This window comes from Metopolophium dirhodum, chromosome 4 (genome assembly GCF_019925205.1).
Source record: "Metopolophium dirhodum isolate CAU chromosome 4, ASM1992520v1, whole genome shotgun sequence".
Lineage (NCBI taxonomy): Eukaryota > Metazoa > Arthropoda > Insecta > Hemiptera > Aphididae > Metopolophium > Metopolophium dirhodum.
In genome coordinates this window covers 31,147,255-31,164,281 of record NC_083563.1, presented here as the reverse complement: position 1 = coordinate 31,164,281, position 17,027 = coordinate 31,147,255, and the positions used below count along the sequence as shown (strand labels likewise).

The following is a 17,027-nucleotide window of genomic DNA, read 5'->3' as shown; positions in this document are numbered from 1 at the left end:
TCTTCGTTTTGATTATCGATTTTCGATTTTGAAATTTTAATTCGTGATAAAAAATCGGCAGTATTATTTTCAGATTTTACATATTTTATTTCGAAATCAAACGATGATAGGACATAAGCCCATCGTTGTAAACGATTAGCAGCGTAGATTGGGATACCTTTTTTATCGCCAAAAATGTATATTAACGGTTTGTGGTCAGTTTCTAATAGGAAATGCCTACCGTATAAATAGTCGTAAAATTTTGTAACGCCGTAAATAATTGCCAAAGCTTCTTTTTCAATTTGTGGAAATTTACACTCTGACTCAGACAGAACTCTTGATGCATAGGCTATAGGTTTTTCTGGATATACATGCGAAATTACTGCACCTAAAGCATAAGATGACGCGTCTACTACGAGTTTTATCGGAAAATTATGATCATAATGTGCTAATACGGGTTTCGAAATTAAAATTTGTTTAACTCTATTAAATGCTTTGTCACATTCTGGTGTCCAATTCCATTCACTTCCGTTGCGTAAAAGCATGTACAATGGTTTTAAAATATTTGCAGCGTTTGGTATAAATTTTATATAATACGTAACTAAACCTAAAAATGATTTTAGCAATGTTTTATTTTCTGGAACAGTTGCATTGCTTATAACATCTGTGTGTTTTGTTAGTGTGTGTAAACCATTTTCATCTAACCTGTGACCCAAATATTCAATGGATTTTTGCATAAATTTGCACTTATTCAACTTTACTCTTAAACCTGTATTTGACAATACATTTAGTAATTTTTCTAGACAGGCATTGTGCTCTGTGATAGTAGATCCTGCAACAATTATATCATCTTGGAATATACCTATGCCCTCAAGACCTGCTGCGCAAGTTTCCATAGCTTTTTGGAACTCCCCTGCCGATGATTTTATACCGAAAGGGTTACGGGTGTAGCTAAATAAACCTTTGTGTGTATTAATAGTGGTATATTTGCGATCAGATTCTTTAATAACCATTTGTTGGTATGCGTCTTTTAAATCTATTTTTGAAAAATATTTTGAACCACTAATATTTGCATACAAATGTTCAATTTTTGGAAGGGGATATTCGGTCCCTTCTAATACCAGATTTATTGTTATTTTAAAATCACCACAAATTCTAACTGTGCCGTCCGGTTTTAATATTGGTACTATTGGAGTTGCCCATTCACTATGGTCAACGGGAAATAAAATGTTACTTTTAACTAAACGCTCTATTTCGGTTTCAACTTTGCCTTTTAATGCTAAAGGAATAGACCTCGGTTTGTAAAATTTTGGTACCGCCCCTGCTTTGATATTTAATGAAATTTCGTATTTGTTAAAAATACCTACTTCATCTTTAAAAACATTGTTATAATTACTTATAATACTATCGACAGTTACGTCATTATCAATATTAAATAACGTAGAACATTTTATATTTTTTATATTATTTCGACCTATTAGTGGTGGACCACCATTGTCGATAATACATAAAGACACATTACTAACCACTGTGTGACGGGGAGTTATAAGACCAGTCCCTCGGGGGTTTTTACACCTTTAGCCATATATCGCGAGGGCGGCTCCTTCAAGACACAGTACATTTTTTGTTTTGGTACTCCGAATCGACAAATATTTTTCCCATCGGTTTAATGTCATTGCCGACGTAATCAGATAGTGAAATGTCGTTTTTTTTAAATTCGATGTGACTAAACAGTTGACGATATAATCTTTTTGAAATTACGCTGTGTTGTGAATCGGTGTCAATTTCGAAGTTAACATTGTTATTTTCTACGATTAAATTTACCATAAACGGTTTCACCGCGGTATTTTGAAAATGTTGATCGATTATAGAAAAAAAAGTATTAGAAAGATCATGATTAACTGTTTCGTCATCATCGTCGTTATTAGATAAAAATTTATTTTGTGTTTTATTATATTTCGTTTCTTTCTTACCCTTTTTACATACGGTAGACAAATGACCCTTTTCACCGCAATTGTTGCATTGGTAGTCCTTGTATCTACAAACTTTTTGAAGATGGTTGGAACGGCCACAAATCCCGCATTTGGTTTTCTGTTCCTTGGATGCGTTAAGACCCTGCTTGGCTTGAAAGTGTCCATTATTTTTCTTCTGGTACTTCAAATCTGCGCATTCTTCTTTTTTCCAACCACTTTTGTCATTCATTGCTGCTTTTTTGGCTGTTGCAATTTCCATTAGAATTGAATACGTTACTCCAACTTTTGAAGCATTGGATCAGGATTGGTCCTGAACTCATACCGACAACGAATATGTCTCGGATGACCGTTATTAGTTCCGACGAAAAACCACATTTTGAAGCAAGGTTCTTAACACGTGCACCCCATTGGCACACCGATTCGTCCTGTCTTTGTTTAGCCTGATAAAAGTTATACCTTGCCGCAAAGTAGGACTTAATTGGTTTGAAATACTTTTTTAAACTTTTCATAAGAGTATCATACTCAACATCGTTAGGCGTGTTAGGAACACATAAACTAAAAAGCACTTTATGAATTTCCTCACTGACCGATGACAGTAATATTGCTCTTTTTTTAATGTTGTTTTCGATTGAATTGGCCAAAAAAAAATTTGTTAATTTTGACTCGAAAATTGTAATATCCATACCTGTTTTAAATGTTCCTGGTGACCCAATAACTTGGTTTAAGTTCATTATAGGCTCAGTCTTTGTAGATGTCATTTTGTATTAGTATGAATACACTTAACACTTGAAACTTCTAAAGCAATAATGATTACGATTAAACTATTGTTATCTTCGTCGCCAATTTGTTGTGTATCATTAATAAGAATAATAACACAAACGTAAATTATAGTCTTTTATTGTCAAACATATAAATCGTAATGACGTACATTCAAATTGTCTACTTGCTAATGACCGATGGACAATCCCCACCGATCGTAATATGATACTTATGATTATTATTATTACTATAAACGTTTTGTATACAATATAAATTATAAATGCTGAATATGCAACACCTTGTATACCATTACTTATACCTTGTATCAAGGGTTAATACAGGATCCCACCACCCACATCTGACATCACCCGTGGCATAACAAAATATAGGTACTAACGGTTTGTAAGTAACCGAATGCAATGATTTCTAAAGATAACAATAGATATAACACTAACTATCACTGTACACCTTTTTCCGATATCTCCAATGGCCGTTGCTGTCGTGGATGTGCTTTTTAATAATGATAATAAAAAAAAAATTATATTTTAAAATGTTACCATTGATTATGAATACTATTCATAATCAATGATATTAGTACGTATTGAATTATGAAATGTACCCACGCACTTTGTTAATGCGATACTTGTAAACATTTTTTTATATAGACATGTATCTAACTGCATGTATAAGATACCTCATACTTGGGCATTTGGCTTTACCTTTCATTTATACTTCCACTATGCCACTTCACGGTGACCACGCTTCTCATTGCCTCAGTCACACTATATCCTCTTAGGCAGGCCCGGCTCAAGGGGTAGGCGACATAGGCCCATGCCTAGGGCGGCACTTAAGCTGCACATTAGTAAGAGGGCGGCATTTTGAAAATACTGATAATATTCTATTGTTGAGGGCGGCAAAATTTAATTTTGCCTAGTTCACTATATTTTCCCTTGAGCCAGTCCTGCTCTTAGGAGTTAGAATACTGTTAGTAAGACATCGATTTCTAGGTAGTTGTCTTAGTTTCCTGTGTCTTCGTTATAATCTGCTATTTTATCTGACTCATTGAATACCTATAGTATATATGTCGTAACCACTTCGTGAAATCGAACTTTTCATGAAAATATGACCATTTCTTGAAATGGAAACGGATATTTTACTCTTCGTGAAATTCGAAAATATTTCACAAAAGTGGTCACTCTAATTTAACATTGTGTAATTTATTTCACAATCTGGTCGTTCACTTTGTGTGCTGGAATACAACATTTATCGCATACGTCTATAGTTTGATTGAATCCATTAACCACGTACCGATGTCAAATACAATAAATATAATCTGTATTCTATATATTATGACTATTATACCTATTATGACGTGTAGATGATATTTATTGGTTTTGATAAAAGTCATAATCATAATGTCATATCAGCATTTTGGTAATACCTTGATGTTAAAACAGTGTATATAGTTGCTGTCTGTCACATTTTATTCTAAAGGTTTTCATTCTATATACCTCTACGTAATGGATGAGTTTAATTAAAAAACTGAGTTTTACCAAAAAATGGATAAATATTATTTAGATAAGCCTGGAAAAAAACCGTATACACTATACAGCTGAACAATTGAGTCGATAAATATTTTTATTTAAATTACATTCACGTTACCCGACATTATTTTTATCACTTTACTTTTTTATTCAAAAAGTTTTTTTTTTTTTTTTTTTATTTATTTGAAGAAATCTACAATCTATACATGCTTTTTGTATAATAAGTAGGTTTGATATATGAAAGGTAAAATATGGTATGAGTAGTTAGATTAGGGAAGATACCCAGTGGTAACACCCTGTTAAAAAAAAAGTTAAAAGTTACAAATAACGTTACTTTTTTTTAAAAAATAATTACAAAATTAGTCCATAATTACTAATAAGTAGTAGGTACAAATGTACAATAGGTGTAATGTTAAATGTTAATGCCTTAATGTTATACATGGACAAAAGGTATAAGTATTAATTCCTGGGATCTTAAGTAATATTATTGATTATTATTTATTATCTAATTGAAAATGTTCGTAAATAGCTCAAAAAGAGTCAAATTATTTTCCAAATTGTATCGTGTATAGAAAATGCTAATATGAACATTCAGTGAAATTTTCAAGTATTTACAGTCATACGTTTTTTAATTACAACAAAATAAGAAAATCGTTACATAAGAAATCGAGTGAATATCAAATGTTGTAAAAATATGAATTTCAAACGCTCATAAAAATTTTAATTTGACTTTCTTGTAGACATTTTTTTTTTTTGATAAAGGTAGACAAACTTATGGATAATCTTGTATTACATTTTCAAATCTTAAATTTAAAAAGAACAATTTTTATGAATTCTCAACTCATAATAATTTGCTAATTTTCATGATTTTTCCGTATTTTGTCAAGATTTGAACTTTAAATGCTTATAAATAAAAACTGTGACTAAGGATTTTTAATTTTTTTCATCTACCTTTGAAACAATAACCTAGGAGCCTTCTATTAAATTTTCAAGCTTTTTTAACCAACAAATAAAATTTTATTGATATTTATAGAAAAAAAAACTAAAAAAATGAAAACTGAAAATGTCCGTAAACAGCTCAAAATAAGTCAAAATATTTGGAAAATGTCAAAGTGTATAGAAAATGCTAATATAAACAATCTGTAAAAATTTCATGTACCTACAGTTATTTGTTTTCTCGAAAATAAATTTTGCGTAAAAATTTCCGTTTTTCCTTAATTTTTCTTTTGTTTTTCACGTCGCTTTTGAATACTACTGGGAAATTTTTACTTTTGACCCCCCCCCCCCCTTCAAAGTACCAATTAGATTCACTCTCCTATCAGAAAAGGTACTGTTGAAGAAAATCCAAGCACTTTTACTGTCCTAAAAGGTGATGACAGACACAAAAAAAAATAAAATAAAAAAACACACACATCATTGTAAAGTCAATACATCCATCGCTTCGCTCAGAATCTAAAATATTATGAAATCATTTGTTTAATTTTTATTTTTGTAGGCAAATATGACAAGCATAAGTACGGTTGTACTATTAATGGTAAATAAAAAATACTCTAACTACTCGTTAAAATAAATAAAATAAATGTACCTTTAAATTTGTTTTAAAATTATTAGGTAAGTCTGATATTTACAAGCTGATTTTTGTTTTTGTTTCATTGTAATTCTAGCCTGTCACGGTAAGAGTCCCTACTGATTATTTCATTATTTCATGTACTACGTATTTTAAAATATAGTAGTAGTTATTGAGGCCACACGGGCATTTGTTGTCTTCGTCTTACAAACGTACATCATGGCAAATCTAACGTTCACAATAACACATTATACTCTGTAATTTCTAAAATTAGGGTGAATTTATCTCTTATAAAATTTATTTAAAGGTAAGATTATTATCTAGAGCATCTCGGAGGCTTTTATTGATATTTTTATTAAGAAACAAGTTATGCATATTTTTAAATCGTATAATAACTATCATAACTTCCTTAGTAAAAATGCAAATAAAATCCACCAAAATGCTTTGGATAATATTTTCACCTTTCGATTTTTAAGAAATAAATTCACTCTAATTTTAGAAATTACAAAGTAAAATATGTAATTGTGGACTTAAAATTTTCCATGCTCTATGTTTATTAGACGGAGACAACAAATGCCCGTGTGGCGTCCTTTTAATTAAAAATTGTACATTTTTCAGAAGATATTATTTGCACTAAATTTGTTTTCATTTTTACATTCATTCGACATTCTTATTGTATGTTATCATTAGTTAGCTGAACATTAAAAGAAATATTTATGTATAATATACAATATGTTTGAGTAACGATAATCAATATGATCTTATTGCTTTTGAAAATTGTGTAAATATTAGCCATCTACTTAATATGTAAATTGTAATTATTATTATTATTAGTATGTATTTCAAATAAAATTATTGTAGAGAAGTTAGTAACACCGGTTGAAGTACGTAAGTTGTCAAACTATAATTACATTTAATTTAGAGTTGGTACCTATATTTGAATACATTTATATAAATAAGTAATAATTGTACTAATAATTATTGAGTTAACCATAATTAGAAAAAAAAGTATTTATTATTATAAGGTGAAATGTCACTATTGATGACACCATAAAAACAATAAATATAATATTAATTAACAATTATTGCCTTTTAATGTTTTAAATATAACGCAATAGAAAATAATTATTTTCGAAATATATAATGAGTTGTCTTGATGTTGTTCATATTTTATTTTTTCTTCTTTATAATATAGCATTTATACCACGGTTATAAACCTATAATATAAGCAAATATATTACAATTATTGTATAGAAATATTATTTGTAATTTAATGATTAATTTTGTATTATATCGTGGGCAATAGATAAATTAATAATTATGTAGATACCTACTTAATATATAATTTTTTTAATTTTTAGCTATTGCTTCGAGTAAGTTGTTTTTAGTTTTATTGACACTCCTACTTGGATACTTTTTATACTTATGTTCGATAGTTGTGCGTATAATATTTTAATACACAAATATAACGAATTGCAATAACTATAACGTCTAACAGTAACAACTAACAACTATTGATAAACTATATAGTGTGTCCCGTGAGGATATACCCATTAGCCGTAAAGGGAGACTGGAGCTCGGACAAAAACCGCGTATTTTCTGTTTTACTTATAAACTAAAAAAAATATGAAAGATCATGAGATTAATGAATATAAAATGTCGAAAAGTCAATATTTTTACAAAAATTAACCCTATAAAATGACTATCTTCAATTGTTTCAAAAATTTTTTTTTAGTTTTTTACCAAAAAATTTAATTAAATCAAAAATAAAATATCTGCAGTCCTTGTCTCCGTGACTCTAATAAAAAAAAAAAGATTTATGATATATTTATCATCTCAGGAGATATCGCGATGGGTAAATCCTCACGGGACATCCTGCATATCAAACAATAACTGATCTGACCCGGTGATTGTTATGTAATAATTATTATATCAGTAATAATTGTCGTTGGTCATTATTAAATTATTGTTACTTGGTACTTATTAATTATTATTATATTATACTTATGTTTAATGAGTACTTACCTATTTGAATCTTATGGTATGACTCTTTTAGTCTTTTCATCCTTGATAGAATTTTTTTAAACGTACTTCATGGTGTATGCTCTGGAAGCTAAAAATAAAAATACAGAAAATAGATAACTCTATGAAGGTATATCTAATAAATAATATTTATTGTGATTATAGAAAACTACGAAAATGACAAGAAAATAAAAGAAGACAATTTAATAAGTCTTAAATTCGGTATGAGATACACTTACAATTAAATTACAAAAATACGCGAATATCTGGATAAGACGTGATAATTACTAAAAATAAAAAAGTATTGTAAATTATTATAAACAGAGAACGTCATACGATTTTTAAATTATAATAATGTAAAAAAAATGTAAAAATGTAAAAAATGCCATTTTGTAATTATATTGAATTATGCAAAGAAAATATTTTCAAAAATTTTTACTTTAACTTTTCTCTTTTTAAAATAATGAGTATTTAAAGTTAAAAAAAAATTACCCAATATGAAAATTCTAGTAAAAATTGATCATTGTGCTTATTTCTATAATAATTTACAATTGAATGAAGGGTTGTAGATTTCCTTAGGTTAAATGGTTAAAATACCTACAAAATTGTTTAAACAATAAAAATAATTTCATCTTCATATTTGATTTCATAGACATTACAGGTAAGTAATTTTTAGTAGATATTCGAATTTCTTCGACCACGTCTTATTTTGATTTTCAATAAATAACATTAATAATATTTATAATATTACTAGGCGTGAAAAGTTTATTCTATTTTAATAACTATTAATAACTATTAATAACTAATATTACGTAGATAGAAGGTAGAGTTTGGACCATTTTTATCTAGACTGTTATTCGAATACATATATATTTGAATTTCAAACTATCGGTACCTACCTATACTTATCAAAAGGGTTTGTGAATTGTGACACCCAAAGTAGGGTATTATTCTAATAACATAATACCATCTAAATAGTAATATAAATAACATTTTATTCAAAAAAAAAATAATTAAAATAACTTTTTCAAAAATTTTTAAAATAATTATTAATAACATTTCGTATCTATTGAAATTATTAGACATTTTTTGAATGGTTATGATTGAAAATTGTTCAAATAATTGTAAAAAATTGATTTAAATTATACATTATTAGAATAATTCCTTATTCTAGGTGTTTCACAGCTTTTGAGTATCCCAATGGTTAGTTATTTTTATCACAGGGTTTTTTTGGCTCTGCAGACCAGTACCTATAATCTCCTATTGCATAGAGTCGATATTTTCGTACCACGGATTATTGAATTTATTGTGCTATTTAACTTCATATATATATTCAATAAATATTTGTAATATTATGTTGCATTTGGTGGTGTATATTGGTAAATTAATGTATGTGCTTATACATTTAAACAATTTTTTTTCACGCTAAGAATATATTGTTATTCTAATAATTTCATAGAATTATATTTTACTGAGAGATAGGTTGCGCAGATACATTGTGCATATGTGGAAAAGAACAGATAATGCAACACATCATCACATGCACATCCTGCTCCCAAACCTGCACCCCAGAAGACATTCAAAAAGGCACAAGCCAAGGAATTAATGTGGCCCGCACATCTGGGTCGAAACAATATAAATCCACCAATAACGCCCTGAACCACTTAACAATATTACCGTATTATATTAAACATTCATATTTTATTTTACTTAGTGTAATACTGTTTTACCTTATTTATTATTATTATGTAATGTTTATTTGATGCTAATTTTATTTTGTTTTATTTATGTTATACTTCTTCTTATTATTATTACTGTTATACTATGCGCCTAACACGAATTAAAAAAAAATATATATAATTATATAATATATATCTATATATAGATATTTAAGGCAGGTGGGTACTTTATTTTATTTCTATGAAATACAAGTTACCTCGTTAACAACGTTTGGAATGCTATATCAAATGGAATAAAATAATATGTTAGGGAGTTTCCAGTACTTTTCACACATAATATGATCCGTAATATAATGAAACTTCTAATACACAACTGCAGATTGCCTTACATTTGATCTCATATTTTAACATTATTTATACTTTTAACATATTAATTTAAAGTATTTATACTTATGTTTTATACATTAGGCTAACATAATGGTTCATAATATTTAATATATTTTAGGATTTCTAAGGCTGTACAACGATAGTAATATGTCTCGTAAAAATAAGTGTAAGTACTTACCAATAATGCTTAAAAAAAAAAAAAAAACATAATAATATAATAAGTAATACTTCAATAAATTATTAAACACAAAAAGTTAGAAACGGGAAAAAATATAATATAGTGCCTATATGAAGCACTTAATTATTAATTGCTATTAAACTATAAAATAACAAGAGTACAAGAGTAATATTTGTTGTTGAAAATTATTTTTAAAAATATATTAATCTTGTAAATTAATATCAAAATTTATTAGTTAGTGATAAATAGGACCCGGATTTAAATGCCCTACAAACCATAAAAATATGCTCTACTAAATAGCCATAAATGCCCTTAAAAAATTCATTTTACCGCAAAAATGACCTTAGAAAATTGTCTTAAAAATGCCATATTAATTTTTTTATAATATATTTTTGGGGCATTATTTAACACAATATTTAACCCTATTAAAATTACGAACATGAAATAAAAACATACGAGATACGACCGTGATGTAACATGAACTCACTAATTATTTGTTATTTATCCGATTACGGGTGACGCTCCACAGTCAATATAATTAAAATAAGATACAAATTGAATCGAAATGAATCAAATGATTGACAATGTGTATGGAATACCCGATAAACCTATTAAACGAAAACAACCTTATATATCAAGAAAGAAATTTATTTTTAGATAATATTTTGAATTGGCTACATTTTTATAGTAATTGATCAAATATGCATTAAAACCAACAAAAATCACCCAGTAATGCTAAAAACGCAAAATAAAATGTTTAGCTTTGAAGCACTCATTACATGAAACGAATTATGTACTTGGAAAGCATTGTCTAAGATCAACCAAAAAAATATGCACTTTGCATTGAAATCCGGGCCCTAGTGATAAATATATTAATAACCTGAAATTATTATCCGCATACAATTTGAAGTATGCAGTTTGAATTTTAAAATCAGGATTGGATAAAACAAAAATTAACGAGCTAATATTATTTGCGATAAGGAATTAAAAATCATTAATATTTTTTCGATGGATAGATAGGGTGAAGCTTGTAAAAAAAAGTTGTTTATTTTTTTAGTTTGGTTGATTATTTCCATAATTTATTCATATGATATAATTTAAGTTAATGGAGACCACATTATATTCATGTGATTACAATTCGGAGAGACCTGGACTCCAGTCATATTTTATCTCCAGATTTTCGGATATTAAAAAATACATGAAAGAGATTGTAAAGAAACAATAAAAAATATTTTTTTAAATAAATTAAGAATGGTTATAAGCTATGATATATTTAAGGTAATTTTAAAATAAGGAATTGAACAAATATTATCAATAATGACATATTTATGTGGAGCACGAGTACCTTTAAAATGCAAATAAAAGATTTATAATTTAAAATAATTTGAAATAGCACTATAAATTACAATTTTTCGGATTGATATGTTGATTAATTTACAATATCATAATATGTATTTATAGACAAGTGAGTGACAAATATTTAACTCGTCACTAAACAAGTATACTTAAATTATGGTAAATAGGTGAAAAATGTAGAATTGGAGAAATTTCAAAATTTAGGTACCCACATAAAATATTCAAAATATAAAAAATATTTTAAATTTTAATCCCTTAATGGTATTATTTATTAATGGGTAAATATTTTACATACTTAATTGTGTTAGTATATTTAAGTATTATATGTATGTGTGTACGACTTATACATAATATTTATTCGTAGTTTTTAGACGGGAACCATTAACGTGGTGCGTGATTCAAGGTAAATAATAGTTATCCTGGAGTTAACATTTTTATACTTGTAACAATGATATTTTAATAAATATTAGTTTACTAGCTGAAGATCCCGGATTCGCCCGTGTGCTGTCATTTATTGTAGAAAGTTCTATATAGGATATACGTTACATAGGTATATCCCAGATTTAATGTAACTCAGTTCACGGACAAATCAGCGTCAGTGTAGCTTTGTAAAATACTTTGACTTAGATGGGTAACCTCTGATGCGGACCTAGTGGGTGCCGCGTGGGTGAGGTGGATCGAGGTAACCAAGGGTTTCTTTAGTGAATAACAAACACAACTTTTGAAGGCGAGATGGTTGGATTTATTCGTTCACTCCAAACAAACAAAAAGAACAAACGATTATGGTTAAGGTTATTAGCCCTGTGGGTAACCGTTATTAGAAGCATGAACAAAAATAAAAAAAAATTATAAAAGATGATTCGCCGGGCTTGTAGGTGATCCCTCTCGTGCGGGTCGTCGATAAAAACTGATGACATTACAATCCGGTTCACCCAACGGCCGGCCGACGGTTCACGGCGCGGGTGTCGCGCGCCGGCGTCGTCCGTCGTCGATTGGCGGTTTGTTTGAGAAGCGTTGCGCGGCTTTCCGCGTAAAAGGCTATTTGAATTCAAACAGCTATTACGCGGGATCGCGTCATACTCCCCCCCCCAAACTGCCAACGGCGGTGGTGTTCCGGCCGTTGCCGGTGTTGTCAAAGGGTGTGTGTGGAGGGTGGTTGTGGTAGACACCTGCCCGTGGGTACGCTTTTCCAGCTGTGTTCAGCGGACGTGGCCCTGGTGGTGTCTAGTCATGTTGGGGGGACGTGGGGGGGGGGGCGTAGGACGTTTGCGCATCGCTATTGTTATGAATGACCTTTTTTGTAGGCCGTTTGCGCATCACTATTGTTAAAAAAGGCATAGGGTGTTTTCCAATTGCTATTGTTACAAAAAATCTTTATATAGGCCGTTTGCGTTTGGGGGACTGAAGTACATGAGGCTGACCTCCATGTCTTCAGTGCCAGCCATGCCTGCGTCCGTCTCACCTAACAGGTCCGCCTCCTCTTCCGGGGATATTTCCATATCCGCGGTTTGAGGGGTCACTTATGTTAGTTTTTCCGAGGTTCCGGTTGCTCCGGAAGTGTTTGTCACTTCCGGTACCGTGACCACGGTGAGGTCTGGTGTCGCAGGCTCTGGCTGTGACGGGACGGGGGCTGGTGTTGACGCCGGTTTTTCCAGGCTGTGTTGCTGGGACGTCTGCTTCGCCTTGTAGTCCCGCAGCCGCTGCTTGTTCCGGCGCTGGCGGGTGTTAAGTGAGGCCGGTGGTGTTGTGTCGGTGGTGGTGTCCCGTATTGGCAGCGGGGTTAACGGGCGTTCCTGGAGGCGGGATGGTCGACGTCCTCGGCGCTGGTGTCGGTCTCTCCATTAGTGGTCGGGGTGGCAGTCTTACGGGTGCCCGACTTTGGTGGCGCTGTCGAGTTGTGGCCGCCGGTCGTGCCGTGGCTACCGGTCGTGCCGTGGCCGTCGGTCGTGTCACCCGTCTGGGGCTGCGCGACCTGTTGTGCCTCACCATGGTTGTGGGTTCCCCGCTTGTCGCTTTCCGAAATACGGCTGTGCGGTCGACCCACCCCCGCGTGTAGGCTGCCTACAGTACCGGGTCCCGCTGCAGCTGCGCCGTGGACATCTTTTGTACCCGTGCCGCCGTGGTGGTGTTGGTGCCCTCCTCCAAGCTGGCCGACCTCAGCAGCTGCTGGCTGCGTTCCAGCAGTTTCGCCGCTTGTTGGAGGTTGCTGGGTGTCGTCGGTGGTTGACGCTCCATTGGTGGTGTGGTGCTATTCCGACTGAAATTATGTACACCAAATGCTATTGTGGATTTAAGGTTGGGATGGGGGTTGGGTGGGGGGTGTTTTGGGCGCTGCGGTGTTCGCACGTTTTAGGCAGGACACGTGAATTTTGCGTGCTGGCTGTTGGTCTGTGGTGAACACACCTTTGCCTACGCGTTTGTGTAGCTTTACCGGTCCCCACCATTTCGGTGCGAAGCCGGCGTGAAATTTTTTGTGCGCGTTTGACAGGTGGTGTGCCTTGTAGTACACCGTGTCACCTGTTTTGTACTTTGTGTTTGGTTAACTTGGAATTTGTGTTTTTGGCTCGGTGGAGCCATGTGAGTGCCGAGTTGTCGGTGAATAGGTCAAAGCGGCGGGCCTCTAGGTATGGTCTAAACTTGTCGGTTGCCCAGATTATCGCGAGGCACTCGCGTTCTACCGCGGCGTACCTTGTTTGCGTATCACTAAACTTTTTGCTTGCGTAGGCGATTATCCGCCTTTCGTCCGGGTTGTCACCCCGTTGGAAAAGGACGGCACCTGCTCCTATTTCGCTAGCATCGGTTTGTAGGCAAAACGGTTTTCCGTAATCCGGCGTCGACAGTTTTGGCGAATCGTACAGGGCGCGTTTTATTTTGGTAAATGCGGCCGGTTCGGTTTCGGTCCACGACCATTTGGTCCCCTGTTTAAGTCTATTCGTTAGGGGTGCTATGGTGTCCGCGTAGTTGTCGACAAACTGGCTGTACCAGTTGCAAACGCCCAGGAATTTCCGTAGGTCCCTCAGTTTGGTTGGTGGGGGGTAGTTTATGATGCTCTCTAGTTTCTCCGGTTGTTTGTCTATTCCTTCGGAGGTGACTAGGTGTCCAAGAAAAGAAATTTCGGTGGCTCCGAATTTGCACTTTTCGGGGTTGCATGTGAGCCCGTGTCTCTGTAGGCGTTCTAGAACTTTGTCCAAGTGGCACTGGTGTTCGTCCACAGTGTTCGAAAACACTACTATATCGTCTAGATATACGCGGACGAACTCGTCCAGGTACCACCCCCTCAGGACTTCGTCCATTAATCGCACGAAGGTCATGGGGCTGTTTTTGAGGCCGAAGGGGAGGACTCGGAATTGGTATAGGCCCCGACGCGTCCGGAATGCCGTGTATTTTCACGCGTTTTGGTTAAGTGGGTCCTGCCAGTAACCCGACTTAAGGTCCAGGACGTGAATACTTTTGCGCCTCACATCTGACGTATCAGCGTATTGAGGTCGGGCATTGGGTAAGCGTCGGACTCAGTGATATCATTGAGCCGCCTATAATCAATGCATAGTCGGGGTGAGCCGTCTTTCTTTTTTGCTAGGACGATGGGTGCGGCTCACGGGGATGTGCTTTGTTCTACCAGTCCGCCTGCTCTTCGATGTCCCGTATCATGGTGTCGATTGTGGCCTGTTTTACCAGTGGGTAGGGATATGGTTTGAGTGATATGGGTGTTTGGTTTTTGAGAAGGATGTCGTGTTCAATTAACCTGGTGCGTCTTACCCTACCGTTGAATACATCCGGATAGTTGCGTACTACTTCGGCGAGTTTCGCGCTTGTGTGGTGGTCACCGTTTATTGTTAATTTGTCGACATCTAGTGCTGGGGTTGGGGTGGGTGTCCGCCCTTTCCAGCACGCTGTTGTTCTCCTATCCGAACCTAAATGGATAGTGCTTGTTGTGTTAGTCCCAGGTGACTTCGTTTTGGACGAGAAAGTCGTGACCTAGGAGCATGTCGCAGTACAAATTTTCCAGAATGGCTGCGTTGAAGGTGACCGTGAGGTCTCCGATTCTGGCTACGAATGTGGAGGTACCACTTGTCATTGTGGTATGTCCGTCCGCCATTCGTACCTGAGTTGGTTGTCCGTGTGGGGGTGTGCCATATTTATGTGCTATGTTCGGGCTTACATACGATTTTTGTGCTTGTGAGTCGAGTAGAGCTGTTACGGGGCCTGACCTAAATTCGAGTTCGACCGCGGGGGTTGGAATTTTGTCGGGGCATACACGTTTAGCGTTATTCGACGGTGGTTGTGATGTATAGCTGGGTAACTGGTTCTTAACCGCGTTATCGGTACTATGGGGAGCGGTTTGCACCGCCATTACCAGAGCATCCGTTTCGGTTACCTCTGTGCTATGGGTGTGTACCGTATGAGTACGTGTTAATTCCGTAGTAGGGGTCGTTGTGTGTGGTGATGATGACCTGCTACTTAACGGAATTTTAATTTTTTTGATGGGTGATATATCTGATGACGCCGAGTTTATCGATGCGCGTTTGATAGTTATACCCCCGTCTGTATTGCCGAGCGTTGTGTGTGGTGCGTGGTTGTATGTATGTGTGTGTTTGAGGCGGCGGCGTGGACAATTGTCCGTCGACTCATTTCCCGTTTCCCGAACGCGGCGTGTTCCCGGGGCAGTCACTGTTCCAGTGAGGACCTCCACAGTACCTGCACGGGTTGGGCGGTTGCGGTTTACCTGCAGTACCGTCCCGTGTACGCGGTTGCGGCTTCGGTTGGGGCGGGCGGGTTTGGGAATATGTTTTGTACGCCGGTTTCGGCTGTTGTTGTGTGGGCGTTTCGTCTGGTGTGTATTCCAGAATTCCAGTTACCCGGTGGAGGTCTCCGAAAGTCGCTGGTCTCTGCAATCGTATATGCGTGCGGTATTCGTTGCGCGTTAGACCGGCTATCGTACCGACTAGCTGTGTTTCAGATAGCCCGGTATTGACGCGGCGCGCGAGTTGGTTTTTTTGTGTCACGAACTCCGTAAGCGATTGCGTTTGTGTTTGTCGGACGGATACTATCTCGGCCCGCAGTCGTGATTGTATTTCCACGTTGTCAAATTTTTCTAAAAATTCGGCGCAGAACTCATCCCAGGTGAGGTTCAGTAGTCTGATGGCGTTCCACCATGTACTGGCTGCACCCTTCAGCTGCTGCGTGACAATATTAGTCCAGGCCGAATGTTTCGTATGGTATCAGCGTCGATTGTTGTGACGCATGGTGTGTGTGGAGGAGGGGGCATGGTATAAATTTGGCGTGTCATCGAAACGTACCGAACGTTCGGCGTGTTGGTTACCCGCGGACGGCGGTTCGCGTGCCGCGGAGTACCTCGTACCGTATTCCGTGTTGTTCGATAACACATTGTGGTGGGGGCGGGTTAGTGCTGTCCCTTCCGGTTGGTGTTCCGGTGCTTGGCGTGCCATACCCATTTCCAGGCGTCGCATCGTCTCTGCAATGCGGCGTTGGTCGTCGCCAAAGCGGGCCATGCAGTCCTCGAGCATGGTCAGTCGCGATTCCAGACTGTGCCCATGCGCCGAGTTTTCCGCCGCTTGCCGTACC

General features: G+C 35.3%; 1 protein-coding gene across 1 annotated transcript in view; it reads left to right on the top strand.

The window, feature by feature from the left end:
* Window positions 1–17,027, top strand: part of LOC132943622 (uncharacterized) — a 51,165-nt gene that overhangs the window by 22,843 nt on the left and 11,295 nt on the right. Inside the window, exons 9-11 of the mRNA XM_061012651.1 lie at window positions 5,751–5,789; window positions 8,010–8,066; window positions 11,809–11,847. Of these exons, the coding sequence (XP_060868634.1) occupies window positions 5,751–5,789; window positions 8,010–8,066; window positions 11,809–11,847 (135 nt within the window). The remainder of the gene's footprint in view (window positions 1–5,750; window positions 5,790–8,009; window positions 8,067–11,808; window positions 11,848–17,027) is intronic.